At 36.8% G+C, this 26,164-nt stretch overlaps 3 protein-coding genes across 4 annotated transcripts; 2 read left to right on the top strand and 1 right to left on the bottom strand.

Moving 5' to 3' along the window:
- The first annotated feature begins 282 nt into the window (after positions 1-282).
- Positions 283-11,529, top strand: tc2n (tandem C2 domains, nuclear). Of its 2 annotated transcripts, XM_084390661.1 has the most exons (12): positions 283-509; positions 1,939-2,014; positions 2,230-2,424; positions 2,527-2,691; positions 3,117-3,190; positions 4,210-4,285; positions 5,373-5,479; positions 5,982-6,098; positions 7,764-7,955; positions 9,191-9,305; positions 9,648-9,847; positions 10,321-11,529. In XM_084390661.1, exons 2-12 carry the CDS (start codon positions 1,948-1,950, stop codon positions 10,429-10,431), a joined length of 1,419 nt encoding a protein of 472 aa, XP_084246787.1. In that variant the 5' UTR covers positions 283-509; positions 1,939-1,947; the 3' UTR covers positions 10,432-11,529. The 2 variants fall into 2 exon arrangements, with proteins under 2 accessions (XP_084246787.1, XP_084246788.1); XM_084390662.1 differs by lacking the exon at positions 283-509 and having other exon boundaries at positions 1,964-2,014; positions 2,208-2,424.
- A 6,058-nt stretch (positions 11,530-17,587) lies between these two features.
- Positions 17,588-22,012, top strand: plek2 (pleckstrin 2). Its single transcript, XM_084390528.1, has 9 exons — positions 17,588-17,665; positions 17,759-17,923; positions 18,776-18,966; positions 19,068-19,159; positions 20,214-20,401; positions 20,525-20,626; positions 20,730-20,813; positions 20,919-20,997; positions 21,229-22,012. The coding sequence occupies exons 1-9, from the start codon at positions 17,609-17,611 to the stop codon at positions 21,354-21,356; spliced, it is 1,086 nt and encodes a 361-aa protein (XP_084246654.1). The 5' UTR covers positions 17,588-17,608; the 3' UTR covers positions 21,357-22,012.
- A 451-nt stretch (positions 22,013-22,463) lies between these two features.
- LOC311280281 (galectin-related protein B) lies at positions 22,464-25,874 on the bottom strand. The gene is made up of 4 exons (XM_084392308.1): positions 25,728-25,874; positions 25,288-25,376; positions 23,806-23,995; positions 22,464-23,690 (listed from the first exon to the last, which is right to left on the bottom strand). The coding sequence occupies exons 1-4, from the start codon at positions 25,752-25,754 to the stop codon at positions 23,547-23,549; spliced, it is 450 nt and encodes a 149-aa protein (XP_084248434.1). The 5' UTR covers positions 25,755-25,874; the 3' UTR covers positions 22,464-23,546.
- Positions 25,875-26,164: the final 290 nt, after the last annotated feature.

Below are 26,164 nucleotides of genomic sequence, written 5' to 3'. Positions count from 1 at the left end.
TTAATGAACTTTTTGAAGCGTCAAAGTGGTAGTTGTGAAGCTGTCAATGGAGGGACAGAAATCTTCAGATTGCATCAAAAAGATCATCATTTGTGTTCCGAAGAGGAACAAAAGTTTTACGGGTCTGGAACGACATGATGAGGGTGAGTAATTAATGACATTTTTCAACGAACTATCCCTTTTAGTGATTATAATTAATAGTAAGGTGTTTAATAAAATGAGACAATTAGGCTATTATAACAAAAGCATTAAAGAGAGAGAGAGAGACGCGAGGTTGGAGCGAGTCACACAAATTGTATATAGGGTTAATTCAGGATAATTGTGACATTTTCCCCCAGTCATCTCAATGGCAAAAAGTGTCCCAATACTGTAGCTACATAGACTTGCCCCGGCGGGCACTAGGACCCAACCGTAGGCTGAAGTTTTGTCGCTCACTGAGGCTTCAGACGCACCTGCTGCACTCGCGAGTTCAGCTCAGAGGTTTCAGCTCCTCGCGGACAGCAGCACAGGTATGTAGGCAAAAGCATGATTCATTAAACACAAACATATATTTTTTGGTTATAAAGGAAAATTGCTTTAATGTTAATTGTTGAAATAATTATAGTTTTTTCATATTGCTTATGTTGTGTATTTCTTTAACTTCGGGCTATTCGGTTTTATACCTCAGCTTACCCCCTGTTGTTAATTGAAAGTCAAATTAAAACTGTGGGGAACTTTTTGCCCTTCCTTGCTCATTTAGGCTATTTTTTGCTCATTTTCAAATGTATTTTATGTTGTAATGTTTTACTTTTGTCCCAGATCTTACTTTGAAAATTCATTATAAAAATTGGTTTAGAACGTCGATAATCTAAATATAAACGGAAATAAATTGTTCGTGAAATATTTATTGTATGGAAATGATTTCATTATGAATGTGCCTTAGTTGTGGGGTCATTTCCACCACAACAACCAATTTTGCTATTAATAAGGTTTGCTCAAACTTTACTTATTTACCAAGGAAATAACAGTGCCAGTGAAAAATATGCTTATGAGGTGAAGACAAAAAAAAAAAAGAAATATGAAAAACCAAGGTCATCAACACCACAAGTGATTGAATGAATTTGAACAAAATATTTTTTATTGTGTGTCACTTCCATTCAAGCTTTAATCCTTAGCAATACAGGAGTCGGATGTTTTAATCTAAAATAATTTCTAACATAATCTTTTCCACCACAAAATTGTATTAAACACAGAACACGTGATGGAAATGACATTGTGTTGGAAATGTTGTGAATTCAGAATTCTGTCGTCAACTGTTATATAATTCTTTGGTTTCTTTGGCCTACATTTCAACTAACTCAGTATTAGCAGACTGTTAGGTTAGGGTTAGTAGGGTAAATTGACATGTACTTGTGTAACCAGTCCTACTTGACACCATTCGGGGTCTCTGGTGTGAGAGGCGGGCGCTCTAACGAGGACTCTAAAGACCACAGCCTCTAGCACACCTCTTGAGGCTAGGGAGTGAGGTTTACACACACCGGCTTATGTCCGTTAGACTCACTCCCTTAAACCTCACTCTCACCCAGGTCACGGCACCAAATGTAACCAGTCCTACTCGACCCACTGTGAGCGGGATTCGAGCGGGGTCTCTGGCGTGGGAGGCGGGAGCTCTTAAAAGCAGGCTAAAGACCGCAGCCGCTAGCATCAGTTGCTAAAGCGCCTCTTGAGATCAGGGTAGTGAGGTTTACACGCACAGCTCTTACTGGCCTATGTCCGTTAATCTTGCAAAGTTGCTCATCTTTCTGTTGTGGGACCATCAAAATAATGTGTTAGCAGATTAAGCAGACAGTCTACTAACATTCTTATGACTTGTAGTTGACATTTAGTTGCAAGGTTACTTATAGTTAGTAGAATGTCTAAAGTAGACCGTTATTTTTTTTATGTGATTGGTGTGTGCAGATCTTCAACATGACAGAATGTGTCAAAAACTGCTGCAGGACGTTTATGTCCAAGGAGAAAGAACCAGAGATTCAGAGTGAGTCTCTCTCTCTCTCTCTCTCTCTCTCTCTCTCTCTCTCTCTCTCTCTCTCTCTCTCTCTCTCTCTCTCTCTCTCTCTCTCTCTCTCTCTCTCTCTCTCTCTCTCCCCCATCACTTACTCACGATTGATGAATTATGCATACACACAATATATATATATAAATATTAATACATACATGAATTATGAAAGATGTATTTTTTTATTTTTTTAGTGATTAAGGTTCGACCTCCTGGTAAATTAACTGTTGAGTCTACTGTAAAGAGCAATGTTGGCTTATCAGAGGATTATCTCCTGTCTAAACTGCCTCCGGACGGCCGGGATGTTCCATTCATCATCCCAACCTTCAAACCCTCCTACATCCAGCCGAGAGGGGCGCAGTACTCTGGCTACAACATCGGGCAACAGAGTAAGCAATATTACTCAGATGAGATTTATATGTTAATGACATTATTTTATTTATTTTATTAAATCACAATTGTGTTTACAAATTTTATATGATTGATTTCAGGTGCCACAAGGAGCACTTATGCAGAAAGGAAGGCAGAGCTCGCAGGAGCCAGTCAAATGATGTATGATTTGAACGTAAACAGCAGTCATATGATCAGCTATGTGTCACCAGGCTCACTGAGACGGCCCACTCTCAAAAACAGACCCAACAACAGCCCTGGCACAGGTGAGATACCTTTAGATCTGCCTATAACACGAAGCCAGACGTTACATGGGACAATATTCCTTCTATTTATTATCTGTGCGTGATGTTTAAAGAGTCCCATTTTACTTCCTCGTAGCATCATTCACCACGTAACTTCTCTGCATGTAACCTCAAATATTGACGTTCCTACACACCTTTGCATAATCCTTCTGTTTTATTCCTGCTCCTAAATTCCCTATTGTTCATGGCAGATTTGCACTGATAATGTCCCAGATTGTATTGTTGACAGGCCACATTCAGATGATTCTAATGCTTTGTTTTCAATGGCTGAGCATGACAAAATATCAAACAGACATTTTTAATGGAATCATTTTTTATACATGACAAAATAATCTGAATCAACAATACTTTTCCTAAGATTAAAATTAAAATGATTTCTTTCACAGGTTTAGAACACAGTGATAAAGAGAGACTCAGTCTCTCCCTGTTCGATTTGTCAAACCCTCAGGGCCATGTACAGGTGAGTTGTACACACACACATGCACGCACACACACACACGTTAGGTTTTCTTGTTTTATGTGGACATTCCATAGACAAAGTTTTTTTACTGTTCAAACTATTTACTGTTATCTTTACTGTTCAAACTGCATATTCTATACCCTAACCATAAACCTACCCATCACAGAAAACTTTCTGCATTTTTACAATTTCAAAAAACATAAGTTGTTTTCCTCATGGGGACCCAAAAATGTTCCAACAAAATCACACATTTCTGGTATTACAATACCTATGGGGACATTTTGTCCCCACAATAGGGAATACCTGAACCACACACACACACACACACACACACCATAAAACTGTATAATAATTTAAACCGCAGCTTTCACGAGCAGCTGAGATCCTGTACACCTGTTCACACATGAGCTATTATTATATGATGTATATAAAGTTTTCAGTGTCACATGATCCTTCAGAAATCATTCTAATATGCTGATTTGGTGTTTAAGAAACCGCAACACATTTTTTCAGGATTCTTTGATGAATAGACAGTTCAAAAGTTATATTAGTTTCTTTGAATTAATTGTATAATTTTATATTTTGGAATAATATAATAATTGTTACAAATAGTAAACATTATATTATTTTATCATTATTTAATTCAGCTGTTGCTGTTGCTTTTGTTACTGGAATTAACAATGAATATTTTTAAATAATTTAATATTTTTAACATTGTTAATATATGAATTAATGACTTTAGTTAACATACATTTTCCATGCATTGTCAGATCACTATTACCATTAAGAACTCTATGAATTACAAATCATCTATGGCACTATTAAGCAGGAGTTTGTGAAGTTTTTATTACAGCTCATGTTAAATAAAGTGTCAGTTTGTGGCCTTTAACGTTTGCATCAATCAGAGCTGATTCAATTCCTGAATTAAATGTTGTGTATATACAGTACACTAATACTTTGCTGTTTAATGATTAGCAGAGCTGTTGTTTAGTAACATTTCTTCCTCTTGTTCCTCCAAGCGTTATGATTCTGTATCCAGTGTCCAGAGCAGCACATCCTCCTTTCAGGATTCCTTTGGGAGCAGCCGTAGTCTAGGTAACCATTCATGACGGAACACTGAAGTCGTAACCGCAGACAAGCGCATTCCAAAAGAACCCTGAAAGTTCCCTTCCAATAGAACTCCCTAGAAAGGGTTCCACTCCACTGTTACCTGGAATTTCCACTACAGTTTCGTTTGTTTGGTTTTCCTTTTGTTTTTTTGTTAGGGTCTTTTTGGACCCTTTAAGTCTCAACAATCTTACTCCCTCTCTCCTCACCCCATGTAAACATATATACACACACACACACACACACACACACACACACACACACACACACACACACACACACACACACACACAGGACAGACAAGATCACGGCCGATTGTGAAATTGTAAAGGGCAGACAGTAATTACTTCCAAATGTTTTCCCTGAGGTCCAGTACACAAGTACTCATATAACTCTTAGAATGTAGAGAGGATCTTTAACATTTACATTTACTATCCACCAAGAGAAGACATATTTTTATACAGTAGGGTTTAAACATCTGAGACCACTAGAGAAATGCTTCTATTTAGCATTTTTCTAATATAATTGAAAATGGTTTTAATTAACACTGAAGTTAATTATAAATAATTTGATCCTAAAAATGTGGTTTGTCCCTATTTTTCTTTATTGACAGCAGCACTGAAGCTGAATATTAATGAACAGAATATTATTTATTTGTTTTAAAGTAAACTATGTGCAAGTCTACCTAGGATTGATAAATAAAATCTGTTTCTGAGATTATTTTTGAAAGCGTGAGATCAGATCTCCGTGTGGAGCAGACTGGCTGTCAGACTCCTTGTGCATACAAAAATCTCACTGGATTATTACAATTAATGGCAAAAGGAATGTTTGAACATGTAAACTGATATTTCCCTCTGACACACTACAGCAATATATATATATATATATATATATATATATGTATGTATGTATGTGTGTGTGTGTGTGTGTGTGTGTGTGTGTGTGTGTGTGTGTGTGTGTGAGAACATCTGTTAAATATCTGTATACATTCATCACACATATACACTGATAGACATGTTGACAATATTTTGGATTGATAATATTTATGTTTCTCGTGGCGTGTGTGTGTGCATAGAATCCATCACTCTGTCTGGTGATGAGCGGGATCGTGAGCCGGGAAAAGTGTGTGTGCACCTGAAGTATGAGGAGGCGGTGGAGCAGGTGTGGATCACCTTAGTGAAGGTATGATTTCAACCAGGAGAGGCTTTGCTAGTCTACAACAGACCATTGTGTCCCGTCTAGAGACCAGCTGAATGGAGCCTCTGTGCCGCTGTAAGAGAGCTTTAACAAATGATCACATTTCCAACAAGCTATTTTAAATCTTTCGTTTTCAAATAATTGAAAAATAACTATGTCTGTAGATGCCTGTCTTCGCCTCTTTATTTTACACATAATTTGATATCAAGGGTATGTGGTGGAATACTGAAATCAAGCATCATATAGTTAGCACACTGTTTGATCTCATATTTCATAATGCTTTTTTTTTCTTTTTTTTTTGTCAGTTATTTTCTAATACAATTTTTTTTAAAGGTCCTGGCTCTCTTTCCTCATCTGAGAAAAATCCCCTAGTTGACATACAGTGGTTTTAGTGGTTATAAGAGCTCATAAATAGTAGGCCTACATGTTGCTTTCAGCCTCACTTTACTGTTTCTCAAATTTCCTCCTCTTTGGTACTTTTTCTTAGTGTACGGACTTGAGTGTGTATACTGAAGGGGTGGACGTGCAGAAGATTGGGGTCAAAGGGGTCATCACCATGACGAAGCCAGTGCGATTTAAGAGCACAGTCAAGGAAGCATCAGCAGTGAGTGAAATCCAGCAGCCATAAAACTACAACACCTATGATAATATAATTGCCATATACTGAGCTCAGTTAAACCCTGCTGGTAGATGCTGGAACTACAACATCTGCTTTATAAAGTGCCTTTCTCCATTGACAGCCTTTCAAAATAAATTATTTTGCAAGCAATATACACTTTTGGGTCAGTAAGATTTTTAAAAGAATTGAATACTTCTATTCAGCCAGAAAGTATTAAACTGATCAAAAGTGAGAGACAAATTTGTAATATATGCTGTTCTTTTGAACTTTCTATCAATCAGAGAACCCTAAGAAAATGTATTACAGTTTCCACAAATATATTAAGCTGCTTTCAACATTGATGTTGAAATGTTTCTTGAGCAGCATATTAGAATGATTTCTAAAGGATCATGTGACACTGAAGACTGGAGTAATGATGCTGACAATTCAGCTTTGCCGTCACAGAAATAAATGACATTTTAAAATGTATTACAATAGGAAACAGTAATTTTAAATTGCAATAATATTTCCAGCGCCCCTATTTTTGAGAATTTTCAGAAAATGACATACCCAAATACAAATGTCTGTAGCTCTTAAACCCTATGGTCCACATTCATAACTCTGATCTTTTTTTAAACTAGACACTTGAAACTTAGTTACACAAGAGTCATTATAACTCAAAGTAGCATAGGAACAGAATAAAACAAGGTCAAATTTACATGAAAGTGACTCACGATTTCTTTGAATTAACTTCACTTAGGGAAAAATGTATCAGACTTTCATGTTAAGGGCCTGAAAACACCATATAGATAAAACTGAATGTCTGACCATGTTTAGATTCAAATCTGAGGTTGATACTCCCAAAAATGTAGTTTCTGTAAGCTTTTATTCAAGAAAAGTATAGGCGTCCTTTCCAAAATGCAATTTGGAGACTCCAAATGGACACCTGTCACCCAGCCACTTTAAATAAGGAGTAAACACTATATAGGCCTACTAACAGTTACATACATGTATATCAATTCAGAACTGTTCTGCCCTTCAAACCACACAAGAAAAAAACGATTTCAGCACAACATTTGAACATTTGAACAAAATTCCCTTTATTTTGAACAATTCTAATAGCAAAAACAGTGATTTCTCACTACATGTATAGACATTCCAGAAGTGATCGTTTTCAAACTAATGTATAAAATATATAAAAAGAAAACAATAAATGTTTTAGAACATTTGTAATGTAACAAACGTGGTTTTTACTCAAATAAATTGCAATAAACTGATAATTATAATGAATATCCTATTACTTTCTGCTGCCCACGGGCCGCTGCTTATTAAGAGGTTAAAAACAGAAAAAATTAAACTTTTTCAAACCCATATTTTTCCCCCATTGAATCACAGACCTCTTTGATCGATATAACACAAAAAGTTTATTGAGATTGGCTGTTATGTCATCATTCAAATGAACTTTGATGAATTATTCAGCCCTCCCTTCCCTCCTGTGTTTCTCGAACAATGAACATTACGGCGAGACTAAAAAAGTCCCACACAACCAAAGATGCATAAAAAACATACATAAAAATATGTAGAGCGTGCAGTATTGTTTTATTTTACTTTGCTTCACAGATTAAGTTTGTAACTAGTTATCCCTCAGTATATTGTCTATTTCTCTTTTAGGAAACTGTCTTCATGGAGACATTTGTGTTCACTCTGAACTTAGAGCAAATCCGCAGATCAGCACTGGTGCTGCGCCTGCAGGCTCACACACCACGTAAGCGGACGCTGGGGGAGTGTGTGTTATCTCTGCGAACCCTCGGACCGCAGGAAACAAAGCACTGTCTGGAGTTCAAGCCTCACTCTAAAACACATGTGAGTCTTCATCTGCTACATCTCATTGTGACCGCACGTCTAGTCCCAAATTTCTTTCCCTTACAGGTTCTTCCTGGTTTTGTCTGTAAGATTCTTTGGAAAAAATCTTAAACTTCCACCTGCAATTACCTACAATGACCAGATTAAACAGCTGCTCTAGTTCTGCCCAGGCCTCTTCTGTGATATTTAGGTCACTGGGGGTTCGACAGACAGACAGAGCTCTCAGAGAGGAAGAAATCAATATACCAGCCATTTCAATACTGCTGAAAGCCCTTTTTGAAGGAATTATCTAGACCCTTAAAAAGCGGATCTCTCCGAAGCTTCCTGTTAACACACACAGAAACAGAATGTTTACTATAATTCTTCAAGTATTGTGGGCAATTCAGAATTTAATTGAGAATCCATTTTAGATTCCTGATTTTGATTTAGAATTTGTGTACACACACATGTATTCAAAAATGTGTGGTTAGTAAGATACAAAAAAAAAAAAAAAAACCTTTTATTCAGCAAGCATGCATTTAAATTGATCAAAAGTGACAGTAGAGACATTTATAATACTGGCGAACATTTCAAATATATTAAAATATTAAACAGTTATTTTAAATTGTAATAATATTTACTAATATTGCTGTTTTTACTGTACTTTTTATCAAATAAATGCAGTCTTGGTGAGAATAAAGCATTAAAAATGAATGTTACTGACCCCAAACTTTTGTACATTAGTATACATGCATATATATATATATATATATATATATTTAACAGAATAAACAGATATAACAGAATGTGTCACATTATCATCTTTATACTTCACATCTCACTGTAAGTAGGTTAGGCCCTGTTACAACATTGTTCAGCCTACAGAGAGCTGCCATACACACAAACAGATATCAGATTTGGCACAGTGTATAATTTTGAAAAAATGTGATTTGTGTGTTTTGCTTGTGTGCGTGGAAAATAGTATTTTATTTTATTTATTTTTTTGAGTACAAAGTCTTTTTCTCACTAGTGGGGTGTTTGAAATGGACTGAACTGTTTAGAGGACGTTTTTTTTTCCAAATCAGCAACAGCTGTTTGTGTGTTCCTGGGTCAGAAATTGGTTTGTGTCTCACTTATAAATCAGTGAATAAGTCACAGCAGGTATAGTCTGCCCTAAAACACACACACACACACACACACTCAACCGTACACAGAACCTAAACCTAACAGGGATTATTGTGTGTGTGTTTCTGTAGGTGTGTCACGCAGAGCTTCATCTGGCCTTGTGCTTCCAGCCAGTGAGCAGTCGAATTCAACTCCAGATCCTTAGTGCTCAGAACCTTCCGTCATCTTCCTCACCGCTCACACAGAGTGAGTCCTATTATGCTTTTTTACATTATCAACTATCTTTACTGTGTAATGTGTCTGTTTGAGCATGAAAAAGGGCTGCAAAGTTACAAAGTCCACTCCAAAGGGTGTTTTTTTCCATATCAGTTAGCACTGTTTCTGAACTCCCTGAAACGTCTTGAGTTTTCTTCTGGGAACATGCACGTCTCAATATTCCTCATTTAAATAATTCCTTCCCAAAGCATACGCAAATTAAAGGGGTCTAGGCCTTTTTTTTTTCTTTTTTTTTTCCTCAGTTAATTGTTGTGGAAGAGTGAATAAGACAAATATGACAATGCTGATTGTGCAAATGGACGTTCTCTTTAGGTTTCTTTGTGAAGGTTGACTTGCTGAGTGAGGGTAAGGTCTTACTGAAGAGGAAGACGAAGGTGATGAAGTCATCAGGGAGGCATGTTCAGTGGGAAGAGGTGCTTCACTTTCCCATCACCAATCAGGACCAGAATCTGCAGCTGTCAGTCAAACTCTTCAGCCGTAGCTCTGTCCGGAGAAAACACCTGCTCGGACAGGTCAGTTTGGAGTGTATATACATATTACAACACACTACATTTAGTATGCATATCAACACATGTTTAAATTTAAAGTTGATTTATTTGTTAAAAATACAATAAAGACACTGCTATTGTGAAATATTATTACAAATAAAAAGAAACTTTTCTATTGTAAAAATGTAATTTATTCCTGTTATAGCAAAGCTGAATTTTCAATAGTCTTCAGTGTCACATGATCCTTCAGAAATCATTCTAATATGATGATTTGGTGCTCAAGAAACATTTATTATTTTTTGTAGAAACCGTGATAATTTTTTCCCCTCAAGTTCAAAATAACAGCATTGATTTCAGATCTAATTTTTTGTAATATCATATATAGATTTACTGTAACATTTTACCAATTTCCTTACTTTTCCTTATCAACCCCAACGTTTGAACAGAAGTGTATATTCCGTAAGTTCCTGTCTTTGCGTGTATTCCTTCATTTTTAGGTCCTCTTGGGATTTGACGGCAGTTCACCTGAGGCAGTGGAACAATGGAGGGATTCAGTGACTCATCCTGAAAAAGTGGTGACGTCATGGCACAGAGTTACTCGACTCTAAAACAGAGAGGATGAAGAAATTAGATTTGTGATTCAAGTGGATTTTAAATGCAACTTCTAAAAAAGCCCTTTTTTTAATCTTTGATTTTATTTTAGGTTAAAAAAAAAAAGTTGGGAAGAAATCACCAATTTAAATGTATAAACTAAGTGAGTCTGAACGAGTCGCACCCTCTGCAGATCCTAGTGTAGCTAATCATGTATTAAAGCTGTTTGTAGATTTTACATTCTCTGTTCTTTGTGTAACTTTGAGAACATGCAATTGTCTATGTACAACTTAAGTAGCACAGATTCAGGAACAGGGAACATACAAAATACCATTATGTGCAATAAAACGCGTTATACATTTTCCAGTATAACATGGCCAAATAAAGAGCAGCCTTTATTTGGTCAACGTTTTAATTACTTTAATTACAAAATTCATTAATCAAGTATTATGTTCAGTATTCTTCTCCATCATCTCCATAAAACTGCAGCACTGCTGAGTTAATGCCAATCTGTTCTCTGTGTATAGAAACAGATATTTGCATTTTCTGAGCTGTTTGGTGATGGTTATTTTACTTTCGCTAGCTCTCAGAAAAAGACAAACTTGTTTCAAAGTGCAGTAAAAACTCTGTTGTTTGGGGAAAAAAGCTTTTATTTTTAGGAAGTTTAGAAGGGTTTGTATTACATGTCCCATTCAAATGGAATTCAATCCTTCAATTTGTTCCACTATTTCCTTTCACAAGCACAAGAAAAAGGGAAAGGCCGTAAGAGAGTACAACAAAGAGACTTTTGTTAACACATTTTTCTTCCCTGCATCCTTTGTGCTGCCCTTAATTCAAGGTGACCTAACTTTCTAGGCCTTTTCATTTCTACGAATTTATTTTTGCACAGGTGACACTATAGCTTGTCTAAGAGTGTTCATTGTATTCATGTTTAAGTATATTGTGTTTAAGTAATGCTGTAGTTCTGTGGACATGTGATATTATGTAAGAGATATTTTAAAAAGCAAATATTTTGTATGCATCGACTGTATGTTGTACGCATACACAAACATTGTTTGATCGCAGTCTGGCATACATGATGTTACAGAAATAAAAAAAAGAGATCAAATTGCTGGAAAAGAGTCAGTTGTATGAAATTGTCATGGGACTTTGTGTGAGTATAGGTTCATAAAAGACACTTTCATTTATGTTTTATATGATTTGAAAACTGTACTATGACTTGATAACAGTAGGCCTATATGGTAATTTATTGGCATCGTTCTCCAAACCCAGAGGAAACACTATAAACAGACAAAGTGTTTGCACTCCTTTACTTCTCTGATTGTGCGGCTCTTTAAAAGGTTCTTCTACATCCGGGTGTGATTTCATTTACGTCATAACTTACGGGATGGCTGTTTGAACAGTGTTAATGGTTATATCTGAAGACACACCCCCAGCACCCTGCAGCTGATCTTTGTGTGTGTGAAGGTATTTGTGTAATGTTTCGTATCGATAGCAACCACACAATCAATTACTAAAAATGGTCCGTGCAACAGAGGACTTAAAACACCCTCAGCAGCAAAAGTCAAGCGACAAAATAAATAATAATAAACTTAAAATCAATAGAAGAAAGTCAATATGGCAGGAATGTTCTTTCCTTCTCTCTGGCACTCACACACAAACAGCTGTGACCACGAGGGATGTGTGCCTATGTGTCTCCTGTGTGTTTCAATTAAAACTGGATCAGCAGGTCCGGGATTTTTAGCTCAGTATCCAGGATCTGAAATCCTCACAAACTTCTTTAAATTACAAATTTACACATCTGCATCGTAACACTGCTAGCTCTCCAACAAACTGTTTTACAATGACATAAAATACGAGCTGCTTTAAAAAAAAATTATGAATTGATATTTTGATTCACAGTGTTTAACATTTTCTGAAGTTTCCATTAGTATTAGTACCCTAATCAATATATAGGCTATAGAGGGAGACCTGGGATGAAAGTAACACCTTTTGTTTGAGCATCGGTAACTCAGTGGTTGTTTGTGCTATATCTCTCAAAATTTGATATATAGGTAGCCACATTTGTCTGCTACAAATCAAGGTTATTTTCGTAAACGAAAACTGAAACTAAGACTAAAACTATTGGTCAAAAAACATTTTCGTAAACTGAAATAAAATTAGAAATTCATAATAAATGAAAAACTAAAACTAAACGAAACTAACAACAGTTACTGAAAAACTAACTGAAATAAAATAATAATTAGCAAAAATAAATAATCGTTTTCGTATTTAATAAGCTCTTTACTTTGGTGGAAAGTCTGACCGTTGGCTGTTTAGGGAAATGCCTGTAAATTGCGCTTCACACGCGTGAAGTTGCTGAGGCGATTAACCGCTGTCCTGTGACGCGCTCAATGAAGGACCAGCGAACACAGTCCTAAGCGGCTGTTCATAAAGGATGCGTCCGTGGCAGTGGAATGGGAAATAATAACTCAAGGTAATGAGACGCAAGTTGAACTTCTTTTAACTTGAGCGAAGCGTTTTTAGAATGTCCTTTCATTTGCGTGAGAGACGCGGGTGCAACAGCAAAACAAGTCCGTCAAGCACAAAAATACCTTTAATGTGGTGATGTCATGCTTTCATGAAGGTTGACAGGCTGAAAGGTGCTGTTGTTATGTTTGTTTTTACAAAAGATTTTCTGCTAATAATATTGTTATCCATGTGGAGACATGTCCCGGGACACACACACACACACACACACACACACACACACACACACACACACACACACACTCACTCACTCACTCACTCACTCTCTCTCTCTCTAGACGTAATGGTTTATATATTGTACAAACTGTATATTCTGTCTCCTTACACTAAACCACTAAACCGACCCCTAAACATACCCATCACACACACACACACACACACTAACCTGACCCCTAAACCGACCGATCTCACACACACACACACACACACACACACACACACACACTAACCCGACCCCTAAACCGACACATCACACACACACACACACACACACACACACACACACACACACTAACCCGACCCCTAACATACCCATCACACACACACACACACACAAACACACGCGCACACACACACACACACACACACTAAACCGACCCATCACACACACAAATACCCATCACACACACACACTAACCCGACCCCTAAACCGACCCATCTCACACACACACACACACACACACACACACACACACACACTAACCCGACCCCTAACATACCCATCACACACACACACACTAAACCGACCCATCACACACACACATACCCATCACACACACACACTAACCCGACCCCTAAACTGACCCATCTCACACACACACACTAACCCGACCCCTAAACCGACCCATCTCACACACACACACACACACACACACACACACACACACACACACACACACACACACACACACACACACACACACACACACACACTAACCCGACCCCTAAACCGACCCATCACACACACACACACACTAACCCGACCCCTAAGCCTACCCATCACACACATTTTCAAAAAAACTCATTCTGTGTGATTTAATTTAGGCCCACAGTGACACAAGTCCCCATGAGTGTGTGTGCATTCAGGTTTAAGTCCCCACCACGATAGAAAAACATGTACACACTCATGCACACCTCACACGCTGCAAAGATACTTCATTATTTAATCACACTGGCTTCACAGCAGGTTGTCAGATTAATTTAGCTGTTTTTTTTTGTTGTATGTACCAGTGTCACTCTGAAAAAAGTAAACTATGTTTAACAAGATTTCATCTTTAATATGAAGTAGTTTGTCTGTATTTTTCATCGTGTTTTTTTTTTTTCTTGTATACTTTTAAGTTCCATTTATTTGGTGCTTTGTTCAATCTCAAACCATTATTTTTATTATTAAGATGTCTGCACAAGAGTTAACTGTAATCTCGGCAAACATTAAACTTTGCTGAAATTGTGCGTCTCGCTTTGGTCTAACCTGGAAGTGTTCTGTTTGCTCTGCTAAACTATAATTACTAAAACTAAAACTGAAACTAAATAAAATAAAAACTAAATAGAAATGTGTTTGCAAAATAAAAACTAAACTAAAACTAACAAAACCATTAATGAAACTAACTAAAACTAAACTTAAATTTAAAGCAAAATTGAAAACGATATTAAAATAAAAACTAATTTAAAAAAGCAAAACTATAATAACCTTGCTACAAATATAACTCACTTTGACATGTACAACACAATCACAGATTATGTGAGATAATGTCAAACACAAGGAGTTCCGCTGTTACAACCTACCCCACTATTGTGGTGAGTTGTAACACTAGTTGGGGATAATGTAGCACTGAGAGGTCATTTGCTGAAATGGGATGCACACAATCAAAATTTTGCAGTTTTTAATAAGTGAACAATTTCAAGTAACAAAAAACATTTTATTGTATTTCTTTAAGGGCTTTAAATTTAGCACAAAACAATTGCCGTGTGTGTTTGTGTGTGCATGCTGTATTCCTGTCACATAACAGTTAAGTCACTGACTATGTTGCCATCCACCTATTTTATGTGCATTTTGGGATATCACATAAAAAACGCTGTATGGAAACGCCAAGATGCGCATAAATTCTTAAAATGTGCCCAAAAAAATCATATGTGCTCAACTGAGGTGGATAATGTGTTTATTTGATAAGAAGACATAAGCATAAACTATGATGGAAACATATTTACCACATAAATCCCTCAATGCGCAACAAAAACTCGAGTCTCTATTTTGTCTTAACAGGGATGTGATTGATCACTGGAATTATCATAAGGGGTTGGTTGTAACATTTTTAATGAACTGTTATAACTATCTCCACCCCAAACAGCCATAACTTAGCTAACTGTTTTAGCATGTGGGTTTGAAGTTAGCATGAATGCAAAGCATCAAATTGTAGAATTAGCTACTTTAGATTATGCAAGTCAAATAACTGTACAATGATTGGGCAAAAAATTATCTTAATAAAAATGGTTACTTTGCAGAAAACTTTCCTTGGTCATAAAATGTACAATGTTGCTCACAGTAACATGCCACTTCTCCTGTGAGCTCAAAAAGGTGATGTGAGTGTATGATATTGATGACATCAGTATCATGTCATCTTTACCATGGCTGGTAAACTCACATTATGGGGACAAAATGTCTCCACAAAGATGGCAATATCCGAAAGCCTTGTCCTTGTGTGGACATTTTTTGGTCCCCATGAGGAAAACAGCTTATAAATCATACTGTGATGTAAAAATGCAGAAAGTTTTCTGTAATGGGTATGTTTAGGGGTATGGTTAGTGTAAGGGGATAGAATATACAGTTTATACAGTATAAAAATCATTGCGCCTACACTCTAAAAAATGCTGGGTTGTTTTAACCCAATGTTGGGTCAAATATGGACTAACCCAACGTTGGGTTAAAAAATGCAGTTTAAAAATGGACAAATTGCATTTTGGACAAAATAGAAAATGGACAAAAATGCAATTAAAAAATGGACAAATTGCATTGGTTACATTAAAAATGTAACCCAACGGCTGGGTTTGTCCATTTTTAAATTGCATTTTTAACCCAACGTTGGGTTAGTCCATATTTGACCCAACATTGGGTTAAAACAACCCAGCATTTTTTAGAGTGTATGAAAAGTCCCCATAAAACATGAAAACACAACAATGTGTGTGAGTGTGTGTGTTTTAACCAAGGCTTTGCAGTGTTGTCTGGTAAGTTATACCAGTCTGGTATTACTATTTTCAGGTGTAGCCATGTGTTCTGAGATGTCTAACATAACATTTAGTGTAGGCTACTGCCATATAATTTATTTTACTTCATGAGACAGTTTAATTTTCAGATCATTCTCCCACAAACAACAGAAAACAACTACGAAGTCCTACTCAACTACTAGTCCTTCTCTCAATTGCTGTGCGAGATCACCATCTAGTGCTCTACAGTAGAAGTGAGTGAACACGAAGAAAGTGACTGAGGTTTGGCCGTGTTCCCGCCATTAGTTTACCAACTTTTTACAGTTCATGTAGGAACATGGCCGATGATTTTTATATGATCAACACACATATTGTGTAAGATTGTCTCAGCTCAACTATGTCTGCCAGCTGGCAAATTCCAGTTTTAGCCATGTCGAAATAGGCCCTATGTCTGTTTATTTTTGTAAATAAAGAATGTGTTTAGTTTGTTTTGTATGTATACACTCTTAAACATAAAGTTTCCAAAAGGATCACAGAGATGTCATACATTTTTGGTTCCCCAAAGAACCTTTCAATTAACAGTTTTTAAAAGAACCATATATATATATATATATATATATATATATATATATATATATATGAGAAGAACATTTAAAAATCTAATAACCTTTTTCCACTATAAATAACCTTTTGTGAAATGGAAAGGTTCCATGGACGTTAAAGCTATGGAACCATACTGTATGCCAATAAAGAACCTTTATTTTTAAGTGTAGCCTAGGCTAATTTAGTCAGTGATACTTTTCTTTATAATCCGTGTACAGAATGCAATATGCTGAAAAAAAGTTAAAAGAAGAATGTGTGCAGAGTAGCCCCCCCTAATTCAATACTAACATTACACAGAATTAGGTGAGCACAGAATGTGCTATGTACATAATACAATCCTGACTTTTTGACAAAGTCGTAATTAGTTTGGACTAGGCTAATGGAACAAAATGTTAGGCTAGGCTACATTAGATTACATTTTCAAAGTTATTTCCATCGCAAAATTGCACTGCCATAGCAACAAACATCCGGTCACTGAACTGAATCTCACCTGAACAATGACTCAATCTGACTGCGTCTGTCTTGACTCATGAAAACTGTGCCTTGTGGCAATATGAATTTCCCGTGTCTGTGTAGAATTGGCTGTAAATTATAAGATCTAAAAGAATCACACTTATTTGATTCTATCGGACTTTAATCAAACTTTACAAGTCCGTATTATTTAATCATTTATCAATTTTTTTTATGAATTTAATTCTCACCCATCCCACGCCCAGCCCAGGCAAAGTTTTGTTGCTCAGTGATTGTGGGGGGCGCCGATAGGGATTGCGCACAATGACGCACATTACAAGGAATTTCTGCGGCAGCTATAAAACACCTGAAGTGCTAATACCTGCCTAGTGAACCTACACTGCTGGAGTTAACATGGGCAGCGAGTCAGAAAATAACGGCGTTCTTAAAGAGGGTTTTTTGGTGAAAAGGGTGAGTGAGACTCTTTTGAACATTTTATCCATATACACATATGGCAAATTAATTCCTACTTGGATTATTAACAAATTATGTTCGTTTTTAAAGGGCCACGTGGTTCAGAACTGGAAAGTTCGTTGGTTTGTACTTAAATCGGACAAGCTTTTGTATTATAAATATGAAGGCGGCAAACGGGATTCCTGCCATCGAGGGACGATACATTTGATTAACTGCAAAATCACCTGTCCTTGCCTGGAGTACGAAAACAGACCGGTAAGTGAGAACAGTCAAAGTATTCGACGTTTTTTTTCCCGGTTTTTTTAGGCCTATACTGTACAATAGACTAGTGGAATTTTACAGTCCTCTGTTAAGGAGTAGGCTATACAACAAAGCGATATTTGGTTTAAAGATTATGTTTGCACTCAGAATTCTAGGATAATCTCAAGCAGTGTTTGAGAAAGATACTTTTTAAAGTAACTTGTATGTAGTCTAAGTTACTTAGTCTTATCTGGGCTTGGCTTGCTTGCTTGTTTTTTAATAACAACAAAAAAGTTATATTTTTAGAAAATGTAAAGGCCATTACACAACAAAAGTGAAATGTAGAAGCCTCAGGCTGAATGAAATTCAAATTCACACCTGTTAATGTTAATTATTAATTAACATTATTATTTAATTTCAGCATTAATTTGGTTATATGCACAGTCCACAAACATATATGATTGGGAAGTGGCTTATCAGTGGTCTAGTTCAGATTACACCTTGAACACTAAACCAAACACTGGGAGTGTCTCAGTGCTTTAAACGTTCACAGCCTTAGGTTACACTTCATATGAATTACCTTTCATTATTTTGTTTCGCATTGCTCACATGCACTAGCATGTCAGGAGCACAGCTTTTATTTCCCCCAGTGTATCTTTGCAATGTCTTTGATTTATATTCCACATTGAGTAACAGCTGCAGTCAATGCCAGGTTCAGAGTGATGGAGTTTGGCATGTTTGTGGCAATTTCCTTTATACGTTCTTCTGGCGCAAAAAGTGCTGCACTTATCACCGACAACTTAAAATGTATTGTTTAGGGTGTGACTGAAGGCTGTTGTCATATTAACCACATTTTACACCCTGTAGTTGGTGCTGAAGCTGCAGACCAACACTGCAGATGAGCACTTTCTGGAGGCTTGCATGAGGGAGGAACGTGATGAATGGGCATCAGCGATTGGTGCAGCAATACAGAAGCTTAACCCACGTGGCGCACAGACCCCCTCCCCATCACAAATGAAAGGATCTACGTCACTCCAGCTTCACAATGTCAACCTCAGGTAGCTATGTGTGCATTTTGTGAAAAAAAAAAATATATATATATATATATATGCGAATATGTGTTTGTGACTCCATATCTAAACGTATATCTGTATATCAGTCAGGTGCTGGACTCCATGTATGATGTGCACACTGGTATCCGGCTAAGCAGTCATGTTGAACAGGGCAGCTCTTACACCAACTGTTTCTCAGGTCAGACACTCATTAAAGCATGAATGTGCATTATTAAAGAAATTATATTCTGTCTTGTTAATGTTTACGTTTACACTGCTGTTCAAAAGTTAAGGGTTGGTAAGATTTTTATTTTTTTTAAATGTTTTTGAAAGAACGCTTCTATGCTCACCTGCATTTATGTGATCATAAATACAGTAAAACAGCAATATTTTCTGTTGAATAACTATTTTATATCTTTATGCTTTAAAATGTAATTTATTGCTGTGACGGCAAAGCTGAATCTTCAGCGTCATTACAGTCTCCAGTGTCACATGATTCTTCAGAAATCATTCTGATATGCTGAGTTTTAGTTCAAAAGAACAGCATTAATAATAATAAAAAAAGAACTTAGCCTATTTTTGAAATAAAATAGGCATTACTGTCAGTGATTGCTTGCTGAATAAAAGTATTAATTTCTATCAAAAAAAAAAAAAAAAATCTTACTTGCCCCAAAGGTTTGGCCACCATGATTTTGCCAAGACAGACGTGTTCCTAGATCAACTTTTGCTGATCCTTTAACAACATTCCTGTCTAAAAACATAGTCCTAACCTGATCCCTACCCCTAAATCTAACCCTACTCATAACTTATCTCTAAATCAAAGGGAAATGATAGGTGAATAAGAATGGTGGAAACTTAGTTATAAGACTAAACTTGACATTAACTATAAACCTATCCCTCAAATCTGATTGAATGTTGATCCAGGAACATGTTTTTCATGGTGAAATCAGGTTCACCTACCTTACCTAACCCTAACCTGAAACAATCAGTCTCTTTGAACAAATATGTTGAGTGAAGGATTCAGTCCCTTGTTGCCACCTACTGGTGATATAGTATAACCTGCAGAAAGAGTCATTTGTCACTACTCGCTATACACATGCTGTCAGTCTGCCTGGAACATGCAAACACATAGAAGCAGAGTGAATCAAACTATGAACCGATCCAGTGCTGTTGGTCTGTAAAGTCAGCGCTGGTCAATCAAAGTCAAAGATCAGAAGTGTTTCATATTTGTGTGTGTGTTTGTGTGTGTGCAGGCTCAGCAGTGGTGGATTGGCTTGTGTTTAATAGGCTGGCTTTAACCCGTGTGGAGTCAGTAACATTAGCCTCTGCGCTGCTGGATGAGGCCTCCCTGCGGCCCATCGGGATCAGGAGCGCAGACGCCCTCCGTAACGCTGCTCTAGGAGAACAGTTCCTCGATGACTCCTCTGCACTCTACTGCTTTGTAAGTTCCAATTCTATTCCTTTTTGATTTATTCTTTACTCAACTCTTTTGAAATCACATCATATACTAGATATAAAAATAAGTTGTCCTAATTAAACCGAACAAATACGATTTCTCAAACAGTCCCAAAGCTTCCAGAAGCGAGGCAGTGTGAAATCAGAAAAGTCTCGGTCTGTGGTGGAGCTGAGTGGAAAGGTGGTGAAGAGAGGTTACCTGCTCAAACAGGTGAGCACTCTGCTGAAATTGGAGGTTTTGAACGGAACTTTAGGCTACTTATTTGTGGTGCTAGCGGTCTGTGTGTTCACTCACCTGTTTATCTGTGTGTCAGGGGCACAAGGTGAAGAACTGGAAAGTAAGATTGTTTATTCTGAGAGCAGAGCCTGGTTTCCTGCACTACTATGACCCCAGCAAGGTGAGAAGAAGGCTGATGTTCTATATATATGCTAAAGTCTAAAGAAATCATGTGATGTTTATTTTTGTACTGACTTGTTTACTTCCTGATGGCCACCTTTCTCAGGATGACATCACTCCGGTTGGCGGTATATCTCTGCGTGGCTGTCTGGTGTCTGCCCTCGATGATAACGGCACACCGTCAGGTGAGTCAGACTTCTATGAAAGTCTCTGAGGTGTGATGACTGCCTGATCCCACAAATGAATATTTACAAAATAATCACACATATTAATCAGAATTAAGGAAAGACTTAACTACTGCCACTGACTAAAAAATACTAAACAGTGATTCAGGTCTTGTTGTCTTGGTAGCAGCAATATTTACAGGTAAATACTGTGAACACAGAAACTAATGGCCACTTTCTTGTAATCTTCAGGTGTTAAAGGTAAAGTCCAGGGGAACCTCTTTAAAATCATCACTCAGGTGGAGACACACTATTATATCCAGGCTCCAACGCACGAGGAGAGGATGGACTGGATCCAAGCTATTAGAAAAGTGACTTAATTATGCTACACGTCGCACTTTCAAACAATAACGCTTATAGTTCATTTTTGGTATTGTTATTATCTTCATTGCTATTGTTAACAGTGTTAGTATTGGTATTGTTAGCTAATTATATATTTTTATGTTGGGTATAGTGCAAACAAAATAAAATATATACAGTGTTATACAGCTGCTAAAAATTAAATATGAATAATACAAATATATATTAATTATTAATAAAATGAATAAAACACATGGGGCCAGCATGAGACCTCATTCTAGTTAGCATATAGAATATTTGAATAGAATTCAGATTTTCCAATTCAGATAATATTTTGTGCATGAGTTAATGTGTGATATATTTTAATGTGGTAAAGCTTATACATTCAGTGAATGTACTATGAAAGTGTAAATGATAAGTGAGTTTGTTTTTTGTCAAATTTTGTCAAAAAAAAAGAAAAAAAGTATTTGAATAATTGTCATTTGGCAATCATGTCCTTGATGTCCATGTCTGCAGTTTTGCTATGAACCATTAACATGTTTTTACCTGCCTTCTGTTTGTCTACCAAGTTGTTAGTTAACAGAACTGACTTCATGTCTGACTTGCACAAGCCTGTTGATTTGTTGCTATGGTTTAAAAACACACACACTGTGCCTGTGTGTATGTTACTCTCTCTCTCAAATGCCCAAAAACACATGTCGTGTTTTCGTGTGTTATGGGGACATTCCATAGACATAATGATTTTTATACTGTACAAATTGTGTATTAGATCCCCTTAGCCTACAATAAGTCTACTCATCACAGAAAACTTTCTGCATTTTTACATTTTCAATAAAAAATAAATAAAAAAATTACTTACTATGATGTATAATGGTATGATGTGTATACCCCCCCCCCCCCCCCCCTCCAACACACACACTTGTATATGTAGTTTAAAACCTACCCATCGCAGAAAACTTTTGGCAATTAAAAAGAAATTAAAAACAAAATACAGTTTAGTATATATATTTTTTAAGCCATTTGGTTCGAGAAAGTATCGAATACCCATATCATAATGTACATTTGTTTCCTCATAAACCATACAAGGACACACACACATTAAATAAATCCAATAATCAGATCTTTTTAAAAGTTCTTTAAGAAAAGTTTACTGTTTACAGTACATATTGCAATTATTAGGTGTTAAAAGATATTCAAGTAAACCTTTCTATGAACCTAATCATTAAAGTTATTTTATACATGCTTCATTTGCAGCATTAAGTGTTTAGATTGACAGCACCAAGTACAGGCTCCAGATGGACTTTGAGTCCTTTTTCTTCAAACCAATTCAATCGCAGCGAACTGCATTTTAAAGTGAACATTCAGGTGTCAGTTATGAATGCTTATGTTAAACTGTTATGCGGTACATTCACATGAACAAAAGATTAACAGAAAAACTATTCTCTTAGGAGTTATTCTGTTGAAATGATTTAACTAATTTTTCAGACAGTCAAACAAAAGCATGTTGTTGTTGATACATTCCTGTAGCTCAAACAGTCAGGCATGCCGCTAGCAATGCTAGCTTCCTGGGTTAAATTCCCAGGGAATGCATGAACTGATACGATTTATAATTTGAATGCAATGCAAGTTGCTTCGGGTAAAAGCATCTGCCAAATGTGTAAATGTAAATACAAATGAATTTGAACATCAACAATTACTGCTACAGCACACCTAAAGTCTTCTACGTATAAGTGCATCTAATGGAACAAATGAAGGCACTTTTGCTTCTGTATCAAAGAGCCAAATAAACTAACTAATATATCTAATAATCACAAAGCAAACAAAAAAGTTAGATAGTACATTATGTATTTTAAAAACTATCTTCTATCTAAACTAAGTTAATTCATTCTTAATTTGAATTTTGATTGGAACATTGGGGATATTTTCTTCTACGAATGTGTCCAAACAAACACAAAATCATCTTTTAAAATGCTAACAGGCTCATTTTCCACCGCAAATAAAAATAACTGGAGAAACTGTAAAAAAATCGCCAATTAGCCTATACCAAAAGAAACACAGATCCAACTGAAATGAGTTGTAAAGATTTCAAATTAACTGATGGAGGTCTGGAACTTTACAACAATTGTGTACAGTACGCTCAGGGTTATAAAACCTTAGTTTAGTTGCTTCTATGATTAGTCTGTCATTATGGCAGGCGATTCCTCTCTTTCTCAAGCCACTTTGGTGAGCTGTAGGTCTCCGTGAACTCTAAGAGCAGTGAGAGATGCTAGCGGAGTCAATCTGTGAGAAAAACCACACAACGGCTGCCCATCCACCAGAATACGGAACTGCTGGTGCTCGCACACAATCTCCATCTGGGAGAGATAAAGAAGGAAACAACATTATTGTGACAGAAAGGTGTGAGATTACCAAAGAGTTTAGCTTTATCAGATGTGATCACACCCTCCAAACACACACTCTAGTCTCTACCTTAAAAGGCTCTCCTGGAGCAAAGGGGAAGAAAGACAGGGCCGTCTCTGAAGTGCCCCACTGTCCTGAGAGACGAGCGTTACGAAGCACAGCCTTTTCTGAAAAGTTCACCTTTAACTCCAGACCCACATCACCCTCGATTTCCTCATCCCCCTCTCCTTTAGACTGGCATGACACTAACACTATCATACTAAAGAGACAGACGGAAAAAAAAAACATGTGGGGATTTTTAACATCGGATTTTGCAGGTTTAAAGCAACACTAAGGAACTTTTCCTCTTCGGTCGCCCTACAGGTTGGAAGCGGAATTGTCCATTACCGCTGTCGTAAATAATTTCGCCGCCCGCAGCCTACTGTCGCACGCACACTCGCTGTTTATCTAGCACCGGCTTTGGAATGAACGATGTCCACTGACAAGGTAGAGTATGTTGCATTGCGACATCAGAAACGAAGGAAAACTAATGACTATTGTAACGCTTGACGTAAAGCAAGTCAAATTTGTAGTTTTCTTATGTCTCATTCGAACTACAGAAACGCGACCCGGTTTGGCAAACTTGCATGGTGTGGTTATAGCAGATATAGGGCTGCAAAGCGAATCCAGAAGTGCCTTTCACCCTGTTACGACTTGATGAACCACTGATACGATTTTGGAAACATTATTTTAAGGTAAAAAATGTTCCTTAGTGTTGCTTTAAGAACAAACATCATTTTAACAGACCGAGTCAATTGCATGGAGTTAGTGTCCTGCCCTTTTGATCTGGGACGCTACATACCAAATCACATCATCAACCATTAGTTTCTGGATAACCCTTGCCAAATATGGCCAGAATTCTCCTTTTTTTCCCCTTCTAGATCTGACCAGTTAAGCCTTCATGGGAAGTGAAGCTTTCCCACGCTGGCAAAACAGAAGTGGACAATAACAGCTGGAACACACGTGTATTGCACTATATGTGTAAAAAAGTTAAGATTGAAAACAAATGTTACAGTAAAACCTTAATTGTAAGGTTCCTTAACATATACACAAAACATCATATCTTACAAGATGATACATATAAGTATGCATATAAGTAAAAAGTATAAATTACCTTAATTTGTGGAGAATTTTTTTTCTTGCCAGAATTCCCTTCTCAAATGACATGTTTTATTTAAAACGTTAGATATGTCTTATATATATATATATATATATATATATATATATATATATATATATATATATATATTTATTCTATTACAGTATACTATATGACATAAAATGCATAACATAACATACTGCAATGCACTACAAAACACTTGATTTCTTCTGTGTATTCACGGTTGGCACCCATGTTTTCTTCTGGTTGAATTCCCGAGACAACTGGCTCATTGTGTAAACGCACTGAAGGCGCGTCTCATTCTCAATGAACCGAGTCATTCAGGATGCGCGATGTGACAGTTAAAAAATGAACGCATGAAACACAGACAGACAGGTGTGTCTGATACCAACCTTTTGGGCTGCTTGTGAACAATACCCATCACTATCAGCCTCATGGTCGGCCGTAGACCCCCTTTGATCTCTCCAACATAGTCCTCCTCCTGCAGGAATAGTATTTCACTGTCATTCAAACATATGATGCTATACAGGCCAGGCAAAACCCGAATAATTAGCTATTTATTAATGTACTGATTTAAAATCAACACGATTTCTTAAACCCAGTGCTGCCAGACAATAAGGAAAAGAAAAGGTTCTCAGACCATTCTTCAACCCTTTCTCAGTTTACAGTTTATTCGTGCAGATTACCGAGTCGCATCATTTATCAAGTCATTTATATGACATATTAATCAGCGTGGTCAAATATATTTAAGCTCAGCGTATACGTCACTGTTTCAACGCAATTTACAGTCTTATTGGCTGATAAACTATAAAATAATCGTCATCATACTTACGTTTCGGATGTTACCCTTATCTGTCATGCTTTCTTCTGTCGCTTTAGTTTAGTCGTGCAGGTGTTGCGTTTCAAGCGCGAGGACAATAGCTGTCATGCACGGGATTGATCATGGCAGAGCGCGAGACCGGTGTTGAATTCGCGAACCCCGCCTCGCGCCGCCGCGTTTCCATAGAAACCAGCACAGGCAGGGAGTGATGATGATGATGATGATGACAAAAATACAGTAGTGACTTCAGCAGATTTCAAAATAAATGAATGAATAAAGTATATTGTTCAATATAAGAACAAGTCGCCATAGGCTAGTCTTGTAATTCCACACGGTAAACAAATATTTTAATGTGGTTAATGTGGTTAATAATTAATGTGGTTCAGATAACATAATGCCTAATATTTTGAGTTTCTATTTATTAAACCAATCTCCTTCATTGAATGAAC

Source organism: Rutilus rutilus (genome assembly GCF_951802725.1).
Source record: "Rutilus rutilus genome assembly, chromosome: 20".
Classification (NCBI taxonomy): Eukaryota; Metazoa; Chordata; class Actinopteri; order Cypriniformes; family Leuciscidae; genus Rutilus; species Rutilus rutilus.
The sequence above is the reverse complement of the archived record's forward strand: the minus strand, read 5'-3'. Positions and strand labels throughout refer to the sequence as shown.

Coding starts and splice junctions, on each gene's coding strand:
- tc2n (XM_084390661.1), top strand. CDS start 1,948: ATGACAGAATGTGTCAAAAACTGCTGCAGGACGTTTATGTCCAAGGAG. Junction 4,286..5,372: donor TGGGAGCAGCCGTAGTCTAG/GTAACCATTCAT, acceptor GTGTGTGCATAG/AATCCATCACTCTGTCTGGT. Junction 9,306..9,647: donor TTCCTCACCGCTCACACAGA/GTGAGTCCTATT, acceptor CGTTCTCTTTAG/GTTTCTTTGTGAAGGTTGAC.
- plek2 (XM_084390528.1), top strand. CDS start 17,609: ATGGGCAGCGAGTCAGAAAATAACGGCGTTCTTAAAGAGGGTTTTTTG. Junction 17,924..18,775: donor TGGAGTACGAAAACAGACCG/GTAAGTGAGAAC, acceptor TACACCCTGTAG/TTGGTGCTGAAGCTGCAGAC. Junction 20,998..21,228: donor TGATAACGGCACACCGTCAG/GTGAGTCAGACT, acceptor TGTAATCTTCAG/GTGTTAAAGGTAAAGTCCAG.
- LOC311280281 (XM_084392308.1), bottom strand. CDS start 25,754: ATGACAGATAAGGGTAACATCCGAAAC. Junction 23,996..25,287: donor GTTCACAAGCAGCCCAAAAG/GTTGGTATCAGA, acceptor CTGTCTCTTTAG/TATGATAGTGTTAGTGTCAT. Junction 23,691..23,805: donor CTCCAGGAGAGCCTTTTAAG/GTAGAGACTAGA, acceptor TATCTCTCCCAG/ATGGAGATTGTGTGCGAGCA.